Genomic DNA, 12,468 nt, shown 5'->3' with positions numbered 1-12,468 from the left:
CTAAAGTAGATCAAAGATCATGAATCTCATTTCTGCAATAGTTCAGCGTGTTCCCAATTGTCTTAGAAGGGGCCCTGGTGGGAAGGAAACCAAAGATATCCCCTGCTTCCTTTACCTTCTGCTCTGCCTACCGTCTTTGGATCTTCTGTGTGGCAACCACCATTCTTGGCCTATAGGGGAACCTTTCCTTCCCTATTACCTGGGTTGTAAACGGAGAAAACATTTTCCCTGAGACAAAAAGATCATTTCAAAAGGAACTTCACAGAGACATATAGGGGAAGCAAAAAAGTAAATAGAGAAACTGTAAATGTACACAGAAGCACATGTTTATTTAGCCTAGAAGCCCATTCTAAACTACTCGAAAGGCTTCTGAATACTGATATTGTGTATCTCTGCTTTTAATGTAAATTGACTTATTTTTCCTGTTTCCCCCTTAATACTGTGTTTCTGAGATTCATCCATGTTACCTACACATTTGGTTTGTTGCATCCTATCTCTGCAGAGTAGTTCATGGAATACTGACGACATCCTAACCAATATTTGGATTATAGTCATTTTCTTAATTTTTTCCATTTGGATGGATAAATAATATCTTATTAACATTTTAGATATCTCCCTAATTACTAGAAAGTGACTAATTCATATGTTGTTTAGCCTTTTAGAACTCTCACGAATTATTTGTTCACCTCCTTTGCCCATTTTTCTTCTTGATTGGTAACATATTCTTTGCATATCTCCCCTCCCTCCCCGCCTGCCCCAACCCACCAATATATGTTCGTTAATGTTGCCCATGCTGTCATGGTTGAAGATAAATCTGTCATTTTGACGTCGTTGTATCTATTAGTTTTTCACCCTATGAAGTGTGATTTGAGGGTCTTATTTAAGAAGGCTTTTTCTAGGGTTTGATGCAACGCTGGTATTTCCCGTAACAGTTCCTAGTTGTCTCTCTGAGTTTGACACTAGAATGTCCTCTTTGAGTTTCTGGATTGGGCTCACTGAACTCTATAGTTCTTTCCTGTCCCGAGTGGGGAAAAAGCCCTTCTCCTCCCCCAACAGCATATGCGCATGCACACATTCACACACACACGCACACACACACACACACACTAAGCCCCCAAAGCCCTGCCTTTGGCTACAGATGGGTTCATATTGCTTCCTTGAGAGCACAAAGGCCTGACCTTGCTCAGGCTGCTGGAAGGCTGGAACAGGGGAAAGATGAGAAGTGGGCATCTGGTCCAGACCCCTCCTGTCCCCCAGGCTTGTGGTGGCAGTGGAGGAGGCCTTCACTCACATTAAGCGGCTGCAGGAAGAGGAGCAGAAGAACCCCAGGGAGGTGATGGACCCTCGGGAGGCAGCCCAGGCCATCTTTGCATCCATGGCCCGTGCCATGCAGAAGTACCTCCGGACCACCAAGCAGCAGCCTTACCACACCATGGAGAGCATCCTACAGCACTTGGAGTTCTGCATCACGCATGACATGACGCCTAAGGTAGGCCTGCTCAGCTCCCAGCATCCTTCTTCTTTCTCCAGATCTGGCCCCCTTCTTTTCCACCTTCCTTTTCCCATATTCTCTTACTTCTTTCCTTATTCTCCATCTTCTTCTCTCCCTCTCCTCTCTATCTCCTTATAGTTTCTTCTCTCATCCCTACCATTCATCCCATCTCTGTGTGGGGTAAAGTTCTTAGTGGTGAGAAGAAGAGGGAGCCTTGGGACCATTTTGGGATAGGCTGACACCTATTTCTTATCTCTAGAAGGGCTCTGAAATTTCCAGATCCAAAGTCCTCCTTCCACCCTTTCATCTCCATCAGGTCTTCTTTGTTCTTTTTGAGTCATTACACACCCCTGAGATCTACTGCCCACTTCCTAGAATTGCTTCTCTTGCACCATCCTTGGTGAATGGGTAACTAGAAATGTTGTACTTTAACCATGACACCTTTAGCTTTGTGCTGGTGTAGACCTGCTTGTTGCTAACCATGTCAGCTGGATGGAGAGGAAGGAGGAATGCAGGAGGACTTGCCTGGGTCATTGAATGGTGCTGGGATAAAGAGGAGGATGAAGGTGTCAGGAGAGCTGAGTTCCATCCTGACCCTGCTCACCCACATAACCTCTTTGGGCTCTTGCTTCCTCATTTATAAAGCAAGGTTCTGAAGCAGATGATCTCATGCCTTTACCTGCTCTAACATTCTAAGATCATATGCAGGTGATCTAGGGACATGTTGGTTGTCTTTGGAAGCTGTGCCCCCAGGGGATGCAGGATGGAGTGTGAGTGGGAGAGCTTCCTACACAGCCTTTTCTCCTCTCCGCAGGCCTTTCTGGAGCGGTACCTGGCGGCCGGACCCACCATCCAGTATCACAAGGAACGCTGGCTGGCCAAGCAGTGGACACTGGTGAGCGAGGAGCCAGTGACCAATGGGCTTAAGGATGGCATTGTTTTTCTTTTAAAACGCCAGGACTTCAGCCTAGTGGTCAGCACCAAGAAGGTTCCGTTCTTCAAACTCTCCGAGGAATTTGTGGACCCCAAGTCACACAAGTTTGTTATGCGACTGCAGTCTGAGACCTCTGTGTGAGACACGTGGGCTCCTGGAGCAGTGGTAGGGGTTCAGGACTAGGCGCTTAGCCTAGCCATATTCCCAGCTGATCTTCTCCCTCTTGTTCTTGTTTTGTTTTTTTTCCTTACTTGAATTAACTTACTCCACATCCTGTCTCCTCCCCTCTTCCTTATTCACCCCATGTGCACCTGGAAAGACCATCCTGCTGTCAACAGTATCTGGGAACTTCTCTCTTTCCCACACTTTTGTATCATTCCAGGCCCTGTAGGAATCAGTGCCTCTCTTGATCTCCTTTTGCTGGATGACAGTCTTTTCTGAAAGTGCACAGGACACTCCTGAGCCCCCACTCTCGAACCCAGGTGTTTGTGGCTGTTCTTTCCAGTGGCCCCCAACAAGGTGTCTCTGGGGGGCACAGACATGACTCCAGATAACCACAGTGCCAAACTCCTCCGTGGCAGCAGCTCCTCATGACCTTCAGACAGCAGGTGATCCATTCCTCCTGCCACTCACACCACCTGTAGTGAACCCTGAGTTTTTGGGGTAGGGACATGCTTGTGTCCCTCTACACTGTCCCAGAGTTAGGGATTCCCTACCAGGGTTATTTTCTTCCAGCTGTTAGAGCCTCCCTTCCCCATCCACACATATTCAGAGCAAAGAAAGATCTCTCCTTTACCCTGAAATCTCTGCCTTCTGTTTCTGACTTGTATGGTCATGTGTGACTATGGGCAAACTAAGGCAGAAACCCTCTGTGATGCCCTTTCCTATGACCTTTCTTCCAGTGGCTCTTTCCTAGGCAGCCCCTGAGGGAAAGGCAGGAGAGACCCCCGTGAACATCACCGACCCCTGGCCTTTGAACCTGCCCTCACTTTCATTGCCACCTTGGTGGGGCTGGTTCCCCTTCTCAGTGAAAGATGGCATGTAGACTCCTGTACAAAATTAGTGGTTTGCAGACCCCAACCCAACCCCGGTGGTCTTAGGCAAATGTTTTTCTTTCCTTCACCAGCTACCCCCAGTTCTGCTGTCCCATCTGTCAGTTCCAGAGACCTGTAGCCGCATCTCTTTTTTTGAGAGGACCCAGCAGCTCCTCTTTACCCCCTGCCTTAAGTCCACTTTTTTGCCTCAGGGGTCTCTTTTCCTTGGCTGGCCAGGGTCCCCTCCTCTTCTCCCTCTGCCTGGTTCTCTGGGCTCTGGCCTTCCTCTATATTGGGGTGAGGGACCAGTATTGCTGCCTTTTGTGGGTATTTAGCCCCTTACTCCATCTAGCTTCCACAGTCTGCACCCAATCTGAATTCTTGAGAATTTCCATCTTATTTTGAGCAAAATTCTCTCGCCCTCTAATACGTATATTCAGTGTAAATCTGAGCCTTTAAATCATGTAGTTTTAGCCAAGGGGAATAGAACTAGGAAACATACAGATACCTCCAGCCAGGATCCATGTGGCAGAAGGTTCTGGTGGCTGAGCTGAAGTGTGCCCCTGAATCAGTCCTCTAAGTAACTCACAATGCCCTTTATAGGCTTGTCTTTCCCCTGGTTGTTGCCTTGCAGGGTGCACCCTGGGGTAAGATCCCCACAATGTGGCAGGAGGGAGGCTTCCTGTTTGTATAATGGCAGTCCTGGGCTTGGTGGAGCCTAGTGATTGACGTTTCTCCCGCTCTCCTTTCTGAAAAAGTGTATCTGTCCACCTACCACTTACTAGAGAAGGGCTCATCAGCCAGTGCTTATCTTATCCCCACAGGGTTGGGTTGCAGGGCTGCCTTAGGCAGGGCCTGGAGGTCTGCCTTGGGCTGGGGCTGTGGGTTTTTGGATAGCCCTGAGTGAAGTACATCGTCTCTTGGGGGTCTTAGGAAGTTATCTTTTCTTCTCTTGAAAGACCTGGTTTCAGAGGAGCTCCCTCAGAGTCACATTTCTAAATACCTCACTATCCTGGAAAATGGGGTTTGGGTGGTCAATTGGGGTCATTGCCTTTGTGGGCAGAAGTACGATGTGGTGTGGTTTGAGGAACGAGTTGGGGCAGGGAGAGGGAAAGTATTTGGGATCTTAGTTAATGCCCTAGGTTAGGGGCTGGGAAGTGTTTATTTTAAGAACCTGCCATGTTTTTAATCACTGTGATTTTTCATTCCTTTTTCTGGAAACGAAACAAAAAATATTTCCCTTAACTCTCTCTCTAAGCACTAAGGGCTGTGACAGAATGTTAGTGTTTTGGTCCTTTATATCAGAACTGTGGTATCTTTGTGTTCTTTGATTATTATTATTTTTTTAAAAAATGTCAGGATGAATTGTCAAGTGTGGCTGTGTTTGTCTTTTGTTTCTCTTATATGGGAGGTTGCCTTCATGCTGTGAACTACTGTGGAGCGTGCAGCTGAGTCAGTCCCTCTGAGCAGTGTCCCCTACTTTGCCTGTCCTATCACTCACTGGATTTTCTCATTCTTCCCATGTGGGGATGTGACCACCTGTTGCCAACCTTTCTCACCCTGAATCACCATAGGGGATGCTATGGCTGGGTCTCCCCAGTGCTCTTTTTTTCTGTGACTACTTGGCATCTTAGTATATTCCTATTATACTTATTAGGCTTTCCTTTTCATCTCCTTGGAACACTTGTCCTCCTTCCCTCCATATCAGGAAACTGTGCCTCAGTTCTTCACCTACCTCGCCACTTTGCTACTGGTCCCTTTCTCTAAACTACTCTTCTGCTCTGTTTATTCTAGTTTATTTCCCTTTAGTGTCTCATGTTTCTTCTCATCCTCCCACCATTTTAGCCCTTAATTTCTCGCTTCCCCACCCCCACCTCAGTATTCCTGTTGCAGACCCTGACATTGGGATCCCTGAACCTCATCTCACACATCCATTTTTCAGAGTTTGTGCTTCTCTTCTGTTGGGCCCGGATGAGCTCCCTGACTCTCTGTGGTGCCTGTCAGTCTGTCTTCTTGTTGGTCTGCCCTCCCCACGGGCAGCATCTGCTGATGGACTTGGTTCTGGTGTGTGATTGTTGTGATTCGTTCTTTTGTGTGTGAAAGAAAGGGGGCTTTTTGAGTCCCTTCCAAGTGAGATTGTAAATGTAGAATTTTCTACTGTTGGATATAGATTTTTTTCTTTTTTTGGGTTACAGAGCTGAGACCTTGTGCATGCATGTAGAAAATTGTAAAATGTAAATTTTTTTTTAATATATAAGAAGCTTGTTTTTACAGTTTGCAGTGGATCTAAACATTATGGCAATTTTAGGGTTTTTTTCGTAAGCATAGGATCTAAAACTGTACATTTTTTTTTATATATATATATATAAAATAAAGACATTTGACTTTTGTGGGGGTATTATGTTGTTTTTCTTTTTTTTTTTTTTTTTTACAAAAGTAGGAGCAAAGAGAGTCTGCTCCTTGTTCGAGAGTGGGTGGGCCAGGAGGGGGCAGTGTGAGCTCATCATTACTCTATTGTTCCTTAGATGAATGAACAGGAAATTGCCTATTCTGAGAAGAGACAAATGCAGGAACTTGAGGACTCACTTAGCCCTCCCAGGGTGGTTGTCAGCATAAGAAAGAAAGAAAGATCCAAAGGAATTTAAGATAATAGTTGATGATTTCAGTCAGTAGTGACAGCTCATCACATTTCATTAAGAAAAACTCCTGAAGTATATTTCTTATTTCTAAATATCTTATTTCTACCATTATCTTTAATCTGTACAAAAGAATATTCTAAGCAATAGTCATTTATTTAAAATGAAAATATTCAGTTGGCATTGTGCTTGTAATCAATAAGAATCAGTAAGAGGTCAGGGACCTTCTCTCAGCTCTACCCAGACCCAAGCTTCTCTGTGACTTTGGGCAAAATACTTAGCACATAAACAGCCTTCTAAGGTTAAAACAAACAAGCAATTGTAAACTTTCTTGTGTGGAGTTGATGCATTTACTAGACTCAGTGTTCCTCTCCCCACCTCGTGCTTTGCCAAGCTCTGAGGATGCAAGGACAAGAGACACAAGTCCTTGTCTTAGAGGAAGAAGATCCAGTTTACAGGAGGTGACAGGCTAAATGGTCTAATGTAAGGCTGCGTGGCATGTTCTCAGGCAGAGCTTAGACGAGCCCTGTCTGGATTCCATGGAACCCTTCTTCAAAAAATTTAAGGAATTTTTTTAAGAATTAAGAAGTGGTAACATATGTCCTTGGCGGGGAGGGGGATTTATCTGTTTCGTTTACTTAAATATCCCTAGCATCTATACCAGTTCTTCACATATAGTTGGTATACAATAAAAAAAATTGTTGAATGAATAATGAATTAAAAAGCTAACAATAAAAAAGTGATCTTATACTTACTTCTTCCTTTAAAATTACACTTAAGTCTTTCTCATTTGAAAACAAATAAGAAAACTTCCCATGAAACTGCATCCCCCATTCTCATGGCTCTTTTCTTTTTGTACGTAGGCTTATAGTTTTTACTTGCTGTTTTCAATGTACCTTAAAGCCAACTTCTGAGTTATTGTGATCAAATTTCTACTTTATCATGCCTCTCAAATTACTCTTACTGGGACAAATAGAATAACTCCTTTGAGTTTAGTGAGTCTTTATTCAGTGCTTGGACTTTCCCAGCCTGGCACTAAAGTGCTTTGGTTGGTAGATAGTGGATATGTACCTGCCCTCACTGAGACAACCTTTGTGGACCCTAAGGGATCTGTATTTAACTTCACAGACCTCCTCTTCTCATGCTGGGCCCAGGAATTAACTGATTTAAGGCCAGATCTCAATACTTGATTTATGGGATCGTATTTTCTCTCAGGGTTTGCTGAGAGCAAAAGTGATAATCCCAGTTATTTGCCATGTACTCGTAACAAAGGCTATTTTTAACTTTTAGCTGAAGAAAGAGTTTTCCATGGAAATACTATACGTAGCACTGAAGATACCTTGGTTCAGTCAGGATCATGCTTGGGACTTCTCTTTGACATTGCTACCCAGATGTGATTTTCCAGTCTTTGTCTTTGAAATGCAGCCAAGGGGGAACCAGTGGAGAGGCCCTGGGTGAGGAGACATAGAATCTTTAGATCCAGTTCTTAGCCAATTCTTATTAATTATTATTTTTGTTTGTTTGGGTCAATTTAATGGCTTCTAAAGAACTAAAAACCAGCTGCTTAAAATAGCCTCTGGCTTTTTATTTGTTAGTTTAAGCAAGGCTGCATGAGAGGAAGTCAGCATTTGGAAAAGCTGGCAGCATTAGTGCACAAATGGTCATGGAAGATGCTAGAGAGATAGTAGAGGACTATTCACAGAGTGGAAAGATCTTGGGGAATTACCATCCCTGTCCAGCTCTCCAGTTTCTCTATAGGCGGGGGATGGAGTCAATTTTCCTTGTTAGGAAGGACAGGGCAGACATGCTATTCTAGCATTTCATAACAACAAAGGATAAACTTAAGTATATATGGAAAAGTGGGGCAAGGTATTGGTTTAGAGTTGCAAAATGTGGGCAAGGTATTGGCTTCTCTCATTTCATCTCAGATAATTTGGGGGTTAGGCACACTATGTGCTATGCAGTGGGATACAAAGATAAATAAAACATTGTCCCCATTCTCTAGGAGTTCATGGGATTTTGACTAGTAAAACTGGAAGAATTTTTAATCTTGTCACCTGTTATAAGCAACCCAAATAAGTAAACTATTTTCTAGAGGTGGTAAGTAACCATTGGGAAGAGACAGACTGATGCCAACACTTGGCCGTACGTTGAGCTTGACAGGCAAAGTATTTGATGTCACCACTCAAAGGGCCACCTGTATTCTCTGATATCCTGTAAGGGGAATGGGACCACTTTGGTTGAGAAAAGTTAGACGAATGAGATCTTCATCTTTGTCCTGTCCCTTCTGTTTGCTTTTGGGGACAGTTATCCCATATTACGGCTTTAGCCAGGGCAAATATGTGGTAAAACGTGAAAGTGGATTTTTATGATTTTTAAGGTAGTGCATCGCTCTCTCTATGATAAAATAATCGTGGATATATGTTATTATAAATTTGTCCAGACCCATAGAATGTATGATACCAAGAGTAAAACCTAATGTTAAGTGTGGACTCTGGGTGATAATGTCCTGTCAATGTAGGTTTATCAGTTGTAACCAAAGTACCACTCTGGTCTGGGGTGGTGATAATAAGGAAGGCTGTATACGTGTATGTGTGAGGTGCAGCGTGCATATGGAACTCTGTATCTTCTGCTCAGCCTTGCTGTGAACCTAAAACTGCTCTTAAAAAATAAAGTCTGGTCAAAAAGTACAAACTTCCAGTTATAAGTACTGGGGATGTAATGACTATAGTTAACACCGATGTATGGAATATTTGAAAGTTGCTAAGAGTAGATCTGAAAAGTTATCACAAGGGAAAAACATTTTTTCTTTTTTTCTTGTACCTATATGAGATGATGGATGTTAACTAAACTTATTGTGGCAATCCTTTCACAATATATGTGGATCAATTCATTATGTTGTACACCTTAAGCTTATATAGCATGTCAGTTTTATCTCAATAAAACCGAAAGAAAAAAAAGTCAGTTAAAAAACTAAACCAAGCAAAGCCTTATTTAGTTGTAGACACAGATCTAGTAATAAAAGTAATAGAATAGGCACTTGTGATTCAGAAAAAAAGTGAAAGTGTATGCTATTTCCTCTGGGTCCCTTAAAGTGTGTCACTGTGGAGCTTGGAAATCTGATAACGCCAACTGAAGAGGAAGAGGAGGGTCTGGTGATCCATCAACACTGACAGCCAAAAATTTGCATGAGTGGACTTCACTGTGTCAAGAGTACATGGTTTAACTTAGTTGTGGTTTTTGCTCCTTTCAAGTTCCTGTTAATGTTTGTTCTGTTTGATATATGAATGTGTGATTTTAGGGTGAGGATGACGGATGGTTTTTACTACAATAAAGAATGGCTGACGGACACAAGCTTTCCATTATGAGATGAATAAGCTCTGGGGGTCTGATATACAGAGTGGTGATATAAAGGGTGGTGACTAATTAATAATACTGTGTTATATCCTTGAAATTTGCTAAGAAAGTAGACCTTATGTGTTCTCAGCACACACACACAAATGTAACTATGTGAGGTGATGGGTGTGTTAACATGATTGTGGTAATCATGTCACAAAGTATACATATGTCAAGTCTTTATGTTGTATACTTTAAATATATAACATTTTACTGGTCAATTATACCTCAAAGCTGAAAAAAAAAACAACCCACAAAAAACCACCTGTTGTTGGACTGCTTGTCTTCAGCCTGTTTATTTATGTCGTAAGTTGATATCCTAGCAGTTCATGATATCCTACCTCTGGCCTCAGAGATGAAATCCAGTTAAAAAGGAATCAGGGAAAGCTGGCCCTGAAGGTTTCATTTTCGAGGACTGGTCAGCAATTTGGTACTTCTGGTTGGGAGTGTATTGAGGAATATGACATCAGGGAACCTGTGTCCTGGGATTGATTTTTATTCTGTCTTGAAGTAGGTCCCCAAAACAGAGCTTCTCAAACTTTAATTGTGTCGTACAGCAAGTATGAAAATTACTTTAAGATCTTATAAAAATGCAATTCTGATTCAATAGGTCTGGGTTAGGTTCTTTGTTTCAGCGTTTCTAACAAGCTCCCAGGTGTCTTAGCTCAGGTTGCCATAAAAAATACCACAGACTGGATGGCTTAAACAACAGAAATTTTTCTCACAGTTCTTAAGGCTGAAAGCTTAAGATCAGGGTGCCTGCATGGTTGGGTGCTGGTGAGAACCGTCTTCCTGGCTTGCAGATGGCAGCCTTCTTACTGTCTCAATCATCACATGGCAGAGGGAGTATAAGAGGGCTCCATTCTCATGACCTCATCTAAACCTAATCACCTCCCAAAGGCCCTAACTACGCAGAACATCACATTGGGAGTTAGGGCGTCAACATACCAATTTTGGGGGCACACATTAAGTCCATAGCACCAGGTGTTACTGCTACTTCTGTTCTCCAAATAGCAAGGCCCTAGAAGAAGCTTTGCGTTCTTATGACAGTTTGAGGGGTCTAAACATGCCTTACTTAATGCTAAGATACTGGATATAAGAGATCAAAATTGTTAAGAGATCTAAGTTTTATGAATGTGGTAAATAGCTTGGTAAAGTCATTATTATGCTATAGGACTGCACCATCTTTATCAAATGTCATTTATGAAACTCTTAAATGATATGTTGTGAGATGGCCTTAGGTGTAGAGTTTTTGTAAAAACAGTTCAGTGGATCTCTCTTAACTGATCCAATGAGACATAATGATACAAAAAAAGAGCCAAGCTGGTGAGACTTTATCACTAACGGCCACAAAAATTAAAGGAGTCAAAATATAAATTATGTTTGGCCATAAATTCTTGCCAACATTATCAATGGAACAGAGGAAATTCAGGAGTTTTACCAAGTTTAGAGAGTTTCAGATAAGATGGCTTACGGTACTTCAATACTTACATTAATTGCTATGGATATAGAATGAAGGTAAATTATCATCATATATCAATAATTTAGAAATACCATTTCAAGTTCCTTTGTCAAAGTCTTTGTGATCACTATACAAACTTCAAGATCACAATGATCATGTACATAGTTGATGTTGCTGGAAGCTGCTTTATCTGTGTCCAGCGTTTTTCACTCATTTAGTCATTCAACAAATATTTGTTGAACACTTTCTATGTACCAGAAACTATGCTAGGTCATATGGCAATGAATAATACAGATGTGGTCTTTGTTCACAAATAGATGTTGATCACATAATTTCAAATGTGATGGATGTAATGAAGGAGTATGGAGGCTATGGTACCTTATAATAGGAACCTAACAGAGAGGGACTGTCATGGAAGGTTTCCTTGAAAAAATGTCATTTTAGCTCCATGGGAAAACTTATGCTTGAAAGGGTAACGCACAAAAACATTTTTGATCAGGAGGAGCCTCCTCTTTCTATTCAAATAGGAAACTGTGTCCAAATACTTGTTAAAAAATGAGTGTCAAAATCCTTGGACCTTAGGAAATTGTCAATAGATTTCTTGGAGAATGGAGGGAGCGTTATTTGATTAAGATCCAGTGATGGCAACTGAAATAAAAGTTATAAATGAATGTTTTGTTCTAAGGATAAAAAGGAGAAGAATCGGAGCATCTAATGTGCCCAAATGATATACACCAACTGTTCAAAAATAAAAAAGGAGGGACTTTGTAGAACTCCTTTATGTGCAGATCACAGAGCCCATACCTGGTCCGTGCTTTTCCTCAGCTGCCATGGTTTGTCCTGAGGGCAGGGCCTTGCCAAAGCTTATAAATAGTTGCTGAAACAGTATGTACAGTTTGAGAAAAATTCTGAGTTAAGCATTTTCAGTTTAGAATTTTATTTCCCCTTGAATTTTCAATAAGCCACATGAAAACCCTTCATTCCAGAATTACTGGTGTGAGACATGCTGTGTCTAAAGAAATGCCCAGGAAAGCCTGCTGGGTGCTTTATGTAGGACCCCACAGAGTGTTAGCATCTTGGAAGGTCACTACTGGTCCAGATATTCTATTTTTATCAATTAATCAAAGGGAAATAACATTCTGGGGATGGAATCAAACCAGCCATACAGACAAGAGCAATTATAAATAAGAATGCTACTTTTCTAATTTATAACATTTTGTAGATCTAGTTTGGGAGCTGGGGTTGGGCATCTGTACAGTAACATTCCTGATGAGATAGATCAAATTAATAAATTAGCATCTTGTTTGTTAAGTACAGAACCAGACAGAATTGTAAATTCTGAAAGGACGTAATTAAATGTTGCAGTGCCCTTTTCTCTTTATCTACACACAGTCCCTGAGTGACCTCATCTATTCCTATGGCTTTCTTTAAATACCGTCGTATACCAGGTAGCATAGCATGGTGGTAATGAGCTTGGGCTCTGCAGTTAGACTGACTGGGTTTTTCTTCTTGCT

General features: G+C 42.0%; 1 protein-coding gene across 2 annotated transcripts in view; it reads left to right on the top strand.

Moving 5' to 3' along the window:
- Nucleotides 1-12,468, top strand: part of VANGL2 (VANGL planar cell polarity protein 2) — a 42,171-nt gene that overhangs the window by 20,671 nt on the left and 9,032 nt on the right. Inside the window, exons 7-8 of one of the 2 annotated variants that reach the window (XM_033093257.1) lie at nucleotides 1,258-1,489; nucleotides 2,307-2,387. In XM_033093257.1, coding sequence (XP_032949148.1) covers nucleotides 1,258-1,489; nucleotides 2,307-2,387 — 313 coding nt within the window. Of the gene's footprint in view, nucleotides 1-1,257; nucleotides 1,490-2,306; nucleotides 5,813-12,468 lie in introns of those variants that run through there. The other variant, XM_033093256.1, reaches the window with a different exon arrangement.

This window comes from Rhinolophus ferrumequinum, chromosome 22, assembly GCF_004115265.2.
Source record: "Rhinolophus ferrumequinum isolate MPI-CBG mRhiFer1 chromosome 22, mRhiFer1_v1.p, whole genome shotgun sequence".
In the NCBI taxonomy this organism is placed as follows: Eukaryota; Metazoa; Chordata; class Mammalia; order Chiroptera; family Rhinolophidae; genus Rhinolophus; species Rhinolophus ferrumequinum.
This window is presented reverse-complemented; position numbering and strand designations above follow the sequence as displayed.